This window comes from Zootoca vivipara, chromosome 9, assembly GCF_963506605.1.
Source record: "Zootoca vivipara chromosome 9, rZooViv1.1, whole genome shotgun sequence".
Classification (NCBI taxonomy): Eukaryota; Metazoa; Chordata; class Lepidosauria; order Squamata; family Lacertidae; genus Zootoca; species Zootoca vivipara.
In genome coordinates, this window is record NC_083284.1 from 5,231,053 (window position 1) to 5,243,762 (window position 12,710).

A 12,710-nucleotide genomic window follows, 5' to 3' on the forward strand; every position below is an offset into this window, starting at 1 on the left:
GATACAACTTCCTCTCATGGTTGCTCCCCATAAAAGCTTACACACTGGTGCAACGCCTCTGAACATGGGGGTTGAATGTAGACAACAGAACTAATGCCCATTCATAGGCCTCTCCTCCATGCGGATTTTTAAAATACCCTATTAGAACCATCCACTCTAGTGGCAGTTATCACATCTTATCTTGTGGCAGGAAGTCACTTTCATGGCTTTGCTCAAGCCTCTCCTCCTCAGCCTAACCTGAATAGAGGAAGGAGCAGCTGCATCATCTGGTTGGAGGAATACCAAATAGTTGGAGGAATACCAAATGCAATAAATAAGACACCCTATCAAAGCTCTTTAGCCTGCTCTCATCTCACTGTTTCTTAAGAGTCACCAAAGAACAGACTACACCCAAAGATGAGCCCTCACTGATCTGCGTCGTGTCCCACCAACACTATCAAGAGAACGTACAACTTGGGCGGTTGCCAAAAAAGACGTGGAATACTGAATTCTCCTCCTCCGGGTTTCTACTGGGAGAAGAGTTTGCCCAAAGCAGGCCCAGAATTTCAAACAAGATTGGAAACGCAGCCTCAATAGTTCTAATAATAGTTCGATCGATTTTATTGTTTGCAGCCAATGGCCATTACAAGACAATGTGAACACAAATCGCAGCCTCAATAACTTCAACAGAAGTCACCTACTTCGTGTATGTCCAGGGAATGCCCATATCTGATCACAACTGCATTCACGCTGCTGTTCAGGGGCAGCCATTCTCCGGAAAGAAGATTATACCTGCATAATGAAAAGGGCAAAATACACTGATGTATCCCTTTTGCACGCCGAGCACAAAGCTGCTATTTATACTTCTCATAATGCATATGGGACAAGAATAGGGCAAACACAGTAAAAATGCTAAAAGGGGTGTTTAATGATCAAACTAGCACACGGATAAAACAAAAACCGATTTGACTCCAGTGCTTCAGCTGACAATATAAGGGACTGCATTTGTTGTGGTTCTTTGATAGAGAAAACAGACCCTCAAATTGAATTCAAGCGCAGCAGAAACAAGAGGAATGCCTTTATTCCTTTTTGTCCAGCACCATCTTCAGATACTCTCCCTGAAGATGAGTAAGGACTTTCTTCATGAAACTTTTTTACCCTGGAGTTTGGTGGCTGTAAGCCAGCTCCAGATACAATCCTGTGAATTGCCACCTATTTGGCTTGCCTTGATTGACCTCAGCTGTATTAGTTTAATGAAGTATAGCCAATACAGAGAAACAGTGAAAGGCATACACACGATTAAGAGGCTCCCATGGCACCCTTTACCTGTAGCTTGGGAGACACTCCTTCTGCAAGCAGGTGCCAGGCTTCGAAGGTTGCACCAAGGTGTCTCAACAATTACATGCAAAGCTGGCCATGCAAGTTTCCCCCATGGAACTGGCATCCTATCAGGGAGAGGAATTGGGACCACAGAAGACATCTATGCAACTAGGAACACGCACATGACTGCATCATTCGAGCACAGTTCTTCAGCTTTGTCTTAGTCCTCGTTACTGATAGCCGAGTCTTCCCCCATGCCCCACTTCCTAAGCAGTTAAAGGTGCCAGGCAGGCCCCTGTAACTGCTTAGGAAGGGACCATGGAAGAGGACTCAGCCATCAATAACAGGAGTGAGAGGACAAAGCCGAGCTGCTCTGGAAGCTCAGGCTGTGGCATCTCCTTCCACAAGGTAACCTGAAAACAAGAGGACCTGTCTACAACATCCACCTGAAAACAAGAGGACCTGTCCACCTTCACTGAAGCCACAGAAACTCACTGCCACACATGGTGTCCAGCTGCGACTGAAGCAGCACCAGGCATTGCAGAAGTCACAGGAGAAACAGAGATGAAACAAAACACAGGAAATGACAGAGAATGGAGGTAGACAAGGGGCAGAAAGCCTAGCTTTGCATTTTGCAAAATAAAAAAATTCCTTCAGTAGCACCTTAAAGACCAACTAAGTTTTTATTTTGGTATGAGCTTTCGTGTGCATGCACACTTCTTCAGATACCAGACAGAGCCCATAAAGAAAGTTCCTAATGACACATCTTCTTCTGCCACCAAGAAGGAGCTTTACTGAGGGAGAAGGCAGGAAGGAGCCAGGCCCTTCTGAGCATATGCCCTTTCCACAAAAACCTTTCCTCCTAGCTCTAGAAGGTTTCGAACCTTGCTCTACACAGCCACAAAACCCACGTGCAAGACTTCAGGGAGATCACCAAGTACCACCATCTTTTACGGAAAGGGAGAGCACAAGGCAAGAAACAGCTTAGCTGTACTTCAGAAGAGCAGGGGGAGAGCAGAGCCAGCACTGTACTAAAGTCAAACGGTTGTCTGTTACACATCCCAACATCTTGGTTCCCTCTAAATTTAGCACAGGTCAACACAAGAGCACAGTGAAACCCCTCACTACCATTTCCCATTAAAACGTTTTGAAGTATTGTTTGTACTCACGCCAAAACCATTTGAGCATCCGTGTGGTTGAACATGTAACCACCAACTACCCACATGACATCATCTTGGACTACGGCTTTATGAGACGCTCTAGGAAGTTTGGGGGTGTAGAATTCCTCCTGAGTCCAGAACGACTGGTTTGCGGGAACAGGCACTGAGCAGTCTGTACCTGGGAGAAGCAAAACTGAATGTGTCTAGAACAGTATTACGTACTTTCCAGCACTCAAGAGCTACATTTATATTGACAGGCATTTATAGGCAATAAGCTCTAATAAGGATGGGGAGGGAGAGGGGACCTGAATAAAGAAAAGGAGCTTTGAGAGGTACAGATAAGAAGGGACTAGGGGGAGGAAGTATAGAAGCAGAAGACAAATGGAAGAAATAACAGAAATTTCCACCCAAGGAGCAGAACAAGAGTTGCCAAGGAGCTTGGGGAAGCAGGATGAGTAAATCCAAATATCGATAGCTGAAGCTTTGGGTGCAAACTTTGACGGGATAGGCATTAGCGGCTATCCGAGTATGCAGGTAAAGGTAAAAAGGTAAAGGACACCTGGATGGGTTAAGTCCAGTCAAAGGCAACTATGGGGTTGCAGCGCTCATCTCACTTTCAGGCCAAGGGAGCTGGCGTTTGTCCACAGACAGCTTTCTGGGTCATGTGGCCAGTACAAGTAAACTGCTTCTGGCGCAATGGAACACTGTGACGGAAACCAGAGTGCAGGGAAATGCCATTTACCTTCCTGCCACAGTGGTACCTATTTTATCTACGCGCACTGGCGTGCTTTCGAACTGCCAGGTAGGCAGAAGCTGAGACAGAGCAACAGGAGCTCACATCAAACTGGAAACAAAAAAATGCCAGCACCATTCAAATCCTTGCTAAGCATTGCAAACTCTAAATCACAAAAGGGCATTTGCCACCTACCTTGCCAGCCTGAGTTGCAAACGCATCCTTGGGTACCATTCACATTGCACAGCCCTCTCTCTGGGGAGCCACAGTCGTCTGGGCAGAATGGAATGTCACAGGCTTCTCCTTTCCAATGTTCTGAACACTCACATTCAACCACTTTGCTGCTGTTGGTGGCCCTGCACTCCCCTCTGCCAGAGCAGTTATGAGGGCACACATCAAAGCTGCAGACAGAGAATCAGGAAAAGGTCATATCAAAAATTGGTTGTCACAGCGCTGGGAAATGGAGAGTGGTAACAGCAAACGACCAAGACTCATGCCAAATATGATCAGGTAACTAGCAGTTTTACTGCTCCCTTGGGAGGAACGTCCGGATAGAAATCCAGTATGTCATAGTAAATTTGGGGGGCAGGGAGAGAAAAAAAGAAAAGAATGCAATACAATTTTGCCCTTTAATCAACAAAATTATGCTCGGAGAAAGGATGGTGAAAGGACAGAACTCTTCTAGATTCCAAAACATGTTTCTGGAGACTTAGTGCACAGAATCATAAAGTTTTCAGCCTTTGGAGTTAATGATCTGAGTGTAAGGGTTTGATAGGCAGAACCCAGAAAAAGTAGCCAGACAAGGAGCATCTGCAGAGCTACAAAACAGTGGGCTCATGGAGGTAACGTGGCTGTGCTCAGGTGAGGAGAGGTGAAATGCTGTATTCAAGAGAGATAATGGTATGATTGTGGATTATTATTAGTCATTAAATTTATTAGTCTCTTTTTGCCACTTTTTGATGTGATTTATTGATTGTTTATGACTACTTCTGTAGTTATGGAATTCTGTTCATGTGGTAAGCCACCTTGAACATGGTTTTAATTATGGAAAGGCGGCATAAAAATAAATGATGGTGAGATCATGTGGTCCTCATCTGTTAGGAGGCTGGCTTAAGTTCTCCAGTCTAGGAGATCTAGATCAGTACAACTTGTACACCAAATCACTTTCTTCAGCTCTGCTGAGCCAGGGTAGCTGGTGCATGCATGGGGTATTGTTTAAGCAAGGAACTACAAAAGGGTCATTTAGTTCACCGCAGGGCACATACATGCCTTATTCGTAAAATATCCAAGGTTCAATCCCCAGCAAATCCAGTTAAGAACAACCAGGTTCCAAGTAATGGGTAGGGGAAAGTCTGCCAAGAGCCTAGAAAGCCGCTCCAGTTAGAGAAGACGCTACTGGCCTGGACTGCCAAATCATCTGTTGTTGTTGTTGTTTAGTCATTTAGTCATGTCCGACTCTTCGTGACCCCATGGACCAGAGCACGCCAAGCACTCCTGTCTTCCACTGCCTCCCGCAGTTTGGTCAGACTCATGTTCGTAGCTTCGAGAACACTGTCCAACCATCTCGTCCTCTGTCGTCCCCTTCTCCTCTCCATCTTTCCCAACATCAGGGTCTTTTCCAGGGAGTCTTCTCTTCTCATGAGGTGGCCAAAGTATTGGAGCCTCAGCTTCATGATCTGTCCTTCCAGTGAGCACTCAGGGCTGATTTCCTTCAGAATGGATAGGTTTTATCTTCTTGCAGTCCATGGGACTTTCAAGAGTCTCCTCCAGCACCAGAATTCAAAAGCATCAATTCTTCGGCGATCAGCCTTCTTTATGGTCCAGCTTTCACTTCCATACATCACTACTGGGAAAACCATAGCTTTAACTATACGGACCTTTGTAGGCAAGGTGATGTCTCTGCTTTTTAAGATGCTGTCTAGGTTTGTCATTGCTTTTCTCCCAAGAAGCTGGCGTCTTTTAATTTCGTGGCTGCTGTCACCATCTGCAGTGATCATGGAACCCAAGAAAGTCAAATCTCTCACTGGCAAATCATCTGACTTGGTATAAATCAGCTCCTTCTGTTCTTCAAGGTTTTGTACAGTGAAATACCAACTGATGCCACAAGATGGTGCTAGTTTCTAGGATTTCAGATTCTGGAAATAGTATCTGAAGAATCTGAATCTGAAGAATATCTGAAGAAGAATCTGAATCTGAAGAATATCTGAAGAATATCTGAAGAATATCTGAAGAATATCTGAAGGGTATCTGAAGAAGTGTGCATGCACACGAAAGCTCATACCAAAATAAAAACTTAGTTGGTCTTTAAGGTGCTACTGAAGGAATTTTTTTAGATTCTGGAAATGTTTGTTGCTACATCCCAGAACCAAATGCTAGTTGCCATTCGTTCCATTGGTGTGTTTTAGATCCCAGTTCACTGTGTGTTTAAAGATCCCAGTTCAGTGTAAAGAATGAGAGATCACAAATTCGGAATTTGAAAGATCCAAGTAATAAATTTAACCTTTTTTTTAGAGCAGGGCCTGATACATTCTGCATTTGCCAGTAGAATAGGGGAGGAAACTGCTATCAATATACCAGACACAAAGTGTAAAAACATACGTATGGTTAGCTATTTATGCTCCCAGCAAGTCCAAAATAATCACTTGCCCATCCAGGGCAGAAACCACGCTATAGATGTATTTTCTTCAAATAAATGAAGTGCTGATTCAAGATGCAAGCTAAATCCACAAGGAGATATTGCTACAAAAACCAACTGCAAATGCTAGCAGGGAGAAACTGACAAGTGAATTTAAAGCAGTGCTTCAAAGCCTTTCATTTGGCACTCCTTGCATACCCGTAGCCACAACTTACTTGTAGGTGATGTTAAATCCTGTCAAGTTATATGCCGCATCGCTGAAGAAATGGAGGAGAGCATAACCAGAGGTGGCTACAACTTCTGGGACCGTCTCGTTGCTCTCCCTCTCAGGAACGATCAGGCCACTGTACAGGGAGAGACAAGGCAAGACGCAGCTGCATTAGGAGAGGGTTTCAGGAGCTGGAATAGGCAAAGATGCAGCATGGAAGACATTGTTATAGACACAGCTTTAGATGGAAGACTCCACACAGTCCTATCAGTAGAAACGTTGGCCTACAGAGTAATATATGGAGACAAAAGCATAACATCTGACCGTCGAACAGTTTACAAATACCGTAAGTATCACTGAGTAGCACAATTTATACAACCTGCAGCACAAGCCAAACTGTGACTACTCTGAGTTAAGTCCTGCTGGATTCAATGGAGCTCACTTCCCGGTAAGTGGGGTTAGGACTGCAAGCCTTAAGTCACTAAAATTAAACGCTCATTCGCCCGAGTCAATATCCGAATCATTTAATCTGGAGAATGCATCTGGTTTTAATTATGAAGGCAAGCATTAAAAAAAACCTCCCATCATCATCTTTAGATGGGCAAATATGCAACAATGCCTATTTAAAATCAAATCAAATGGATGGAATCCGCAAGAGCTATGGGGTCACTTGCAAGAGCAACTAACAGGGATCAGTTATCTACCCCTGTATCTTGTCCATTTAAACCCCACCCCTTCCTTTCTCTCTCTGTCTCTCTCAAAAATCAGGAAGAGGTCAAAGCTATCAAAATCAAACATATTTGCAAACACCATTTATCTTCCTTTTGTACTTCTCAACAATGGAAAGGTCTCAACTAAAAATAAAGTGCTCCAAGTTGCAGGAGGCAAAACACTCAAGAATTCAACACACACATATATGGAAGGGAGGGAGGGAGTTTTCGTGTTGCATGTGCTCTTCAGGTGAAAGGCAGTATATAAATTTAATAAATAAAATAAAATAAAAATATTTCTCTCGGAGATAGCATGCCACCTAAGCATTGCCACAAAGTCGACCCCCAAAGGGAATGAAAGAGGACACACATTTGTATGTGCTAATTTGTGCTGGCTGTGGGTGGGCACCTCGCTGTGTCTTCCAATGGTTCTTCAGTTTTCAACCAGACAGTCCTTCAGATAAAGAGCTATTGGGCTGGTGCTTCTCAAACAATGCAAAAGGGTACTCATCTAATTAAGGGAGGGGATACTAGCTGAGAACTACAAACACACAAAATGAGAGATCAGAGCCCTTTTTTATTTATTCCATTTTTAGCCCACCCTTCATCAAGCAGGTGGTGCCAAGGTAGGGTACCTCAACTATAGAAACTAAGAAAGCAACAATTCCAATGAAAACAGTAAAGTAATATAAAAAACCGGCCAATTATATGTCTTGCTCACATCCGATACAGCACAGGATTCTGGAATTAGGTTGGTCCAAGTGCAACCTCTTGCTTGCTCATGACTGCCAGCCACGCACTTCCAGCTTACATCTGGACTGATTCACACAACTGTGGTGATCACAATGATGTTCTGCCTGATCAAAGCAAAGCCTGATCACACCCATAGTTCTGGGGCATAGGCAGACTTCCAGAAGAACTGACCTTCTCAGTGAATGGAGGTCCTTCCAGGCACAGAAAAGGTGCATGTCTCATAACGTGCAAATGGTATAGCTAAGGTGGGCCACGCATGGGGTGCAAGAGTCAGCACCCCACATCACACTCCTGATACAGCCTGTCCAATCTCGTCTACCACTTTCATGCAAATTGAATGCATTTTTTTTCCTGGTTAGAAATCCTTTGGCTAGACACCTGGTCTATGCAAGGTTCCAACAAACAAGAGAAAAATTATTGCCACTCAACTTTTGCACATTAAAGCATTAAGAGAAATAATTTTACACTTGATGCATCCTCATAGGGCTCAGGTGCCTAAAGATTAATTATGTATTTGTAGCCCTCTTATGCCTGTCACTCTAAAGTCAATGTTTCATCAAAGCTTAATGTCAAGTAAACCCAATTGTTCAACCAAGGAGCAGCTAGGAACAAGAAGTGCTTTGTTTTCCCATCACAGTGGAGAACTATTAAAACATCTCCAGGCCGTTGAAGTAGTTGTTCATAGACAAACCCATTGTAATAGCAGAGTTAACCAGTAAAATGCCAGGACTTTATTCTTCTAGAAGGAACCTGTTTGCCTGCCAGCCAAGATTCCAGAATGGGAAAATTACTTGACTACCCAGAATTTGCTATTTAAGGCACCAGAAGTTTCAGGTATCTACGGAGCAAAAGTCCAATGAGGTTGCTTTAGGCAGCTGTCAGGTTCCAGCTGCCATTTGAAGGGGTAAGCAACACTGGCAGTCAAGGGAGAGAAAAGGAGACTTAGACTGAGCTAAGCATGTCAGCCTTGATTCTTGCTCCAATGATGGCTTCGTACAATGCAACTGAATGACAGTAGATCCATCAGGCAGGGCGGGACTTTTAATGAAGTTGGGGCTTACAAGATGTCAAGGCAGTCAGTTGCCCAACTGTGTTTGTCATCAGTATCTACAACAGCACCTGGAAGCTTTAGGCCATATGAAGACCTCATCGAAAGAGTCAAGCTGTAGTCAGCATTGTACTACCTAGGGATCAGAATCCACTTTGTAGAAGCCAGCAGCAAATCAGATAGACAAGTGATGGGGAAGTTCATTATTCTTAGGCACCTGGGGGAATATCACAGCTTGCCTACTTGCAAAAAGAAACGCTTATAAGTTTGTCAAGCGCATGAGCTGAAGACGCCAAACACAGAAACATCTGCTTAACCTTGCTCTAAATTAAGTTCACTTAAGCCAATTCTGGATTGCCAAACTGGCAAGTGTCAAAATGAACAAGTTCATCTCAAGATAAAACAGAAGGTAAAAGACTATTTCTATGTATAAAGCTGTGTTTATCCCCAGGCAGTGATTTCTCGTTTTATGCCGTTTTGAAACGCACACCGATTTTAAGCTTCCTGAAACCCCATTAATAAGAACAGCCAACTTGTATCCAGCTCACTTCAGCTTTACAGATGAAAATGCAATTCAAAGCAAGTACCTGCAAGATCTTTGCTAATGACTGGGGCGGGAGAGATCTATATTACTTTCCCAGATGAACCACTGCCTCACTATATGACATCTGGGCAAAGAAGAAGAAACAGAACTACTGTCAAGTTCTCCGTCTTGACCCCTTCCTAAAGAACCCGAATAGAAGCAACATGGAACCCAAGCGCATCTCCTGTCGAAATACAGAAGTGTCAAGGCACCTGATGGGCAAGGGAAAAGGTTTTCAAGGCGGCCAAATCATGCATACCCATCACATTTGGCTGGAATCAGCCGAAGCTCCAATGTGAGTCGAAATGAAAATTAGTGGAACGGCAGCACAGCACAGTGAAGACCGCTGTGCAAAGGCTTTTCCTGTGTTCACCACACGCACAGATATGCAAAGGGGTAGAAACTCAAGTAATGTGGGAACTACAAACAAAAAAATATCCCACATAATACTTTCCCTGCGTTTCCTGATCCTAGGACAGGAAAAAAAGAACCGCAGACTTTCAAGACAAAACATGAAGAATCACATCAAACGAATACGACATACCAATTAGTTTCACACTGTTCTCTGGGGCTTACCTAAAAGCAGCCAGTAATGGAGCGTAAATTGAATCCCCATCATATACGTACAAGTGGTCCCAGCTGCATTCCGTCGCAAAATGATTAAAACGGAGCCTAAGGATCGAGTTCGGCCTGTGGGAAGAAAACAAGCAGCGTTATTTCCACAGGCCCTCAACCTATTGCTCTCCTTTGTAAGCAAAGCCACAGCTCGCCTCTAATATTGTATCATCGTCTATTCTTTCAAGTTATTTTATTGTAATGCAATGACTACTGCCTCATAACTTACATCACCACTTTTTTGTAGTGAGCAATTCTTCCAAGTTAGTCCCCATACAATAGGTTTTACTAAATCCTGAAGAATTAGCCAAAGCTAAAATTCTGCAGGCTATTATAATCTCAACACATGAGGAAATATTCCTATGTAAAAGCTAGGTGATGCTGACCAGCTTCAGGCTATTGACAATAACTTGGCAGTTCGGACTCACAAAGGAAGGAAATATTATCAGAGCAGTCACACAGTGCCACTGTTGTGGGGCTGAATCTTTATAGACTGCAGGTGGGGGGGTGTCACACATTTTAACCCCCCACCCCCACCCCAATATTAAAATGACGTGCACATTCAAATATCTGATATTCTGCCTTAAAACGTCCAGTCGAACAACGGATGTATCTCAAAAATTTAGCATAGTCTCCTCACTTATACTCAGTTTTGCTCTCTTCTTTTACATCAAGGACTGCAATGACATCTAACTAATTCATGTATTGCAGAAACAGGAATAAGGTTAACAACACAGGGGGTGCCTCTTCAATACAGGCAACTGCTTCTATGTAGAAATTTCGTTTGTGTAGATATATATATTCTGTCACATCTGACCCAACATATGTGCACAGTATCCAGCATGCCAGCATCCAGCCTAAAAATACCACAAAACAGTATGACTGAACAAAAACATAAGCACCCTTCAAACGGAATGGAACTATAAAAGCGCCATTGTTAATTTTTTTATTTTTTTAAAAAAAACTGCTTTAAAAACCCACTAAAATCTGCTGGGGGGGGGGAATCAAATATCATTGCAGTTAAAGCAAGGGATTTGGCTGAAAGGTTGACAGAACTTCTGAAGGTCTATCTGAATAAATGTGAATTTGGGACATGATCAGAGAAGTCCCAGCTTTCATTGGGGAAATGCCAGGTTTTGTTTCCTTGCACAAGAGGAAAAGTCATGAAATATGCTGCCTCTTGCCTTTGGCACAATTTCTGAACAGCTAGGCTGCAACCCACAAGTTTAAGCTTGAGGAATAACAATACAGTGGTACCTCGCTAGACGAATGCCCTGCTAGACTAATTTTTCGCTAGGCGAATAGTTTTTGCGATCGGAGGTTGCCTCGCAAGACAAATTCGTTTTGTGAAAAATTTGTCTAGCGAATCACGGTTTCCCATAGGAATGCATTGAAATTCAATTAATGTGATCCTATGGGCAAAAAAATATTTAAAAATTCAATGCATTCCTATGGGATTTGCAAGATGAATTTTTCGCAAAACGAATTGACTCACAGAATGAATTAAATTCGTCTTGCAAAGCACCACTGTAATTGTTTTTCCTCTCTTTTGCCAACCCAAGGAGAATAGTAGCTATGATCAGAAAGCCGAACCACCAAATTATTGGTATTTTTTAATTATGTCACCCGATACAACTCAGATATTGCCCTATCTCTGCTGATGCTGGACCACAGCCTGAAGAAATGGGTGGTGAGAGGTCCTCTGGGGCTTAATCATCACAGCTCCATTCCGAATGACAGGCTGTAGTCTTTGCTATAAGCCAGGAAGAAGTCTGATTCCCCAAAGTAAAGCGAGATGGATGCCGTTTTTGTATGGACTGGACCAGACCGTGGACTATGAACTGTTCTTAAATTTGGTAAGAATTCTCATCCCAAAAAACAGCATAACACTGTTGGAATGCAAAATTAGGACCAGTTTCAATAATTGTTCAAGAGCAATTCTTTCCTGTTTATCAACTGGACAGCAAAACAAAATAAGCCAACTGGAAAGCCGTTAAAAACATCATGATGTAGCTACATGGAGGCAAGATTACTGCCAAATTCCATCCTGTGAATATTAAAGTGTTTGCTACTTACCTTCCCACAATAAGCCATGTGCATTTCGTTTTGTATTTATAGTTTCCAGGTCCATCTGTTACATACCCCGAACTTCCAGTAAGCCTGTGAAGAGAAACTAAAAATGTAGCATCCCATCATGATTTAGCACTTCATTTATTTTATTTGTAAAAAAAACTTCAATACAGCCAATACATTATCCTTATACTCTCATAATTATCCTTCCCCCCTTTCAGCAAAGTGTTGTCATCTCTTCTTGCCAAAGTGTTTTAAAAGTATCTCTTCACACCCTTTGTGGAAATGTTAAAATATTGCTAGAGATGGGGGTTTCTTTTAATTCTGTGATACTAGAGATCCTAATGTGGATTTTGTTTACAAAGTATTTAAAAGGGACCTCAAGCATCCGGCATACAGTTACAGTTTTCAGAAAATCCATTCTATCTGTCCCCAGATTCACTAGCAATAAAGTCTCTCCAAAGTTAGTATTCTGAGATTTTCTGGGGGCATACAAATTCAGAATTTCTACTGAGGGTAAAAATTCAGAGTCAAGGAGTACATGTTTTTTCTCATCCTTATCACCATGAAGCAAACCAAGGGTGCAAACCTGCATCACCCAACACAGAATGACATCCAATTAAGTCATACCAGAACAGACCCATTGATTCCAACATGTCTGCTGTGATGTCGTCTGCTACTTAGAATTATACCTGTTTAAAACAGGGGCAAACAACTGTTAGAAGTCTGGCATGACTGGCACTATTATGATTGACCAGCTTTCTAGGAAACTATCACACCACCGCCTCAGTCCAAATTAGCTGGCTGCAAAGAAGTTAAACAAAACATACCCTTTGGAGCAGAATTCGACACATAGCATGGGGCCACTGCTCTCATTTTTGCCTTCGTATACTGAA

At 42.8% G+C, this 12,710-nt stretch overlaps 1 protein-coding gene across 2 annotated transcripts in view; it reads right to left on the minus strand.

Annotated features, from left to right (window-relative positions):
• The window catches only part of ATRN (attractin), a 161,917-nt gene that overhangs the window by 97,091 nt on the left and 52,116 nt on the right, over positions 1-12,710 (minus strand). For both annotated transcript variants that reach the window (XM_060278333.1, XM_035101162.2), the window contains exons 2-7: positions 11,821-11,904; positions 9,706-9,819; positions 6,043-6,171; positions 3,388-3,593; positions 2,469-2,637; positions 681-771 (exon numbers count right to left, since the gene is read on the minus strand). In XM_060278333.1, coding sequence (XP_060134316.1) covers positions 681-771; positions 2,469-2,637; positions 3,388-3,593; positions 6,043-6,171; positions 9,706-9,819; positions 11,821-11,904 — 793 coding nt within the window. The remainder of the gene's footprint in view (positions 1-680; positions 772-2,468; positions 2,638-3,387; positions 3,594-6,042; positions 6,172-9,705; positions 9,820-11,820; positions 11,905-12,710) is intronic.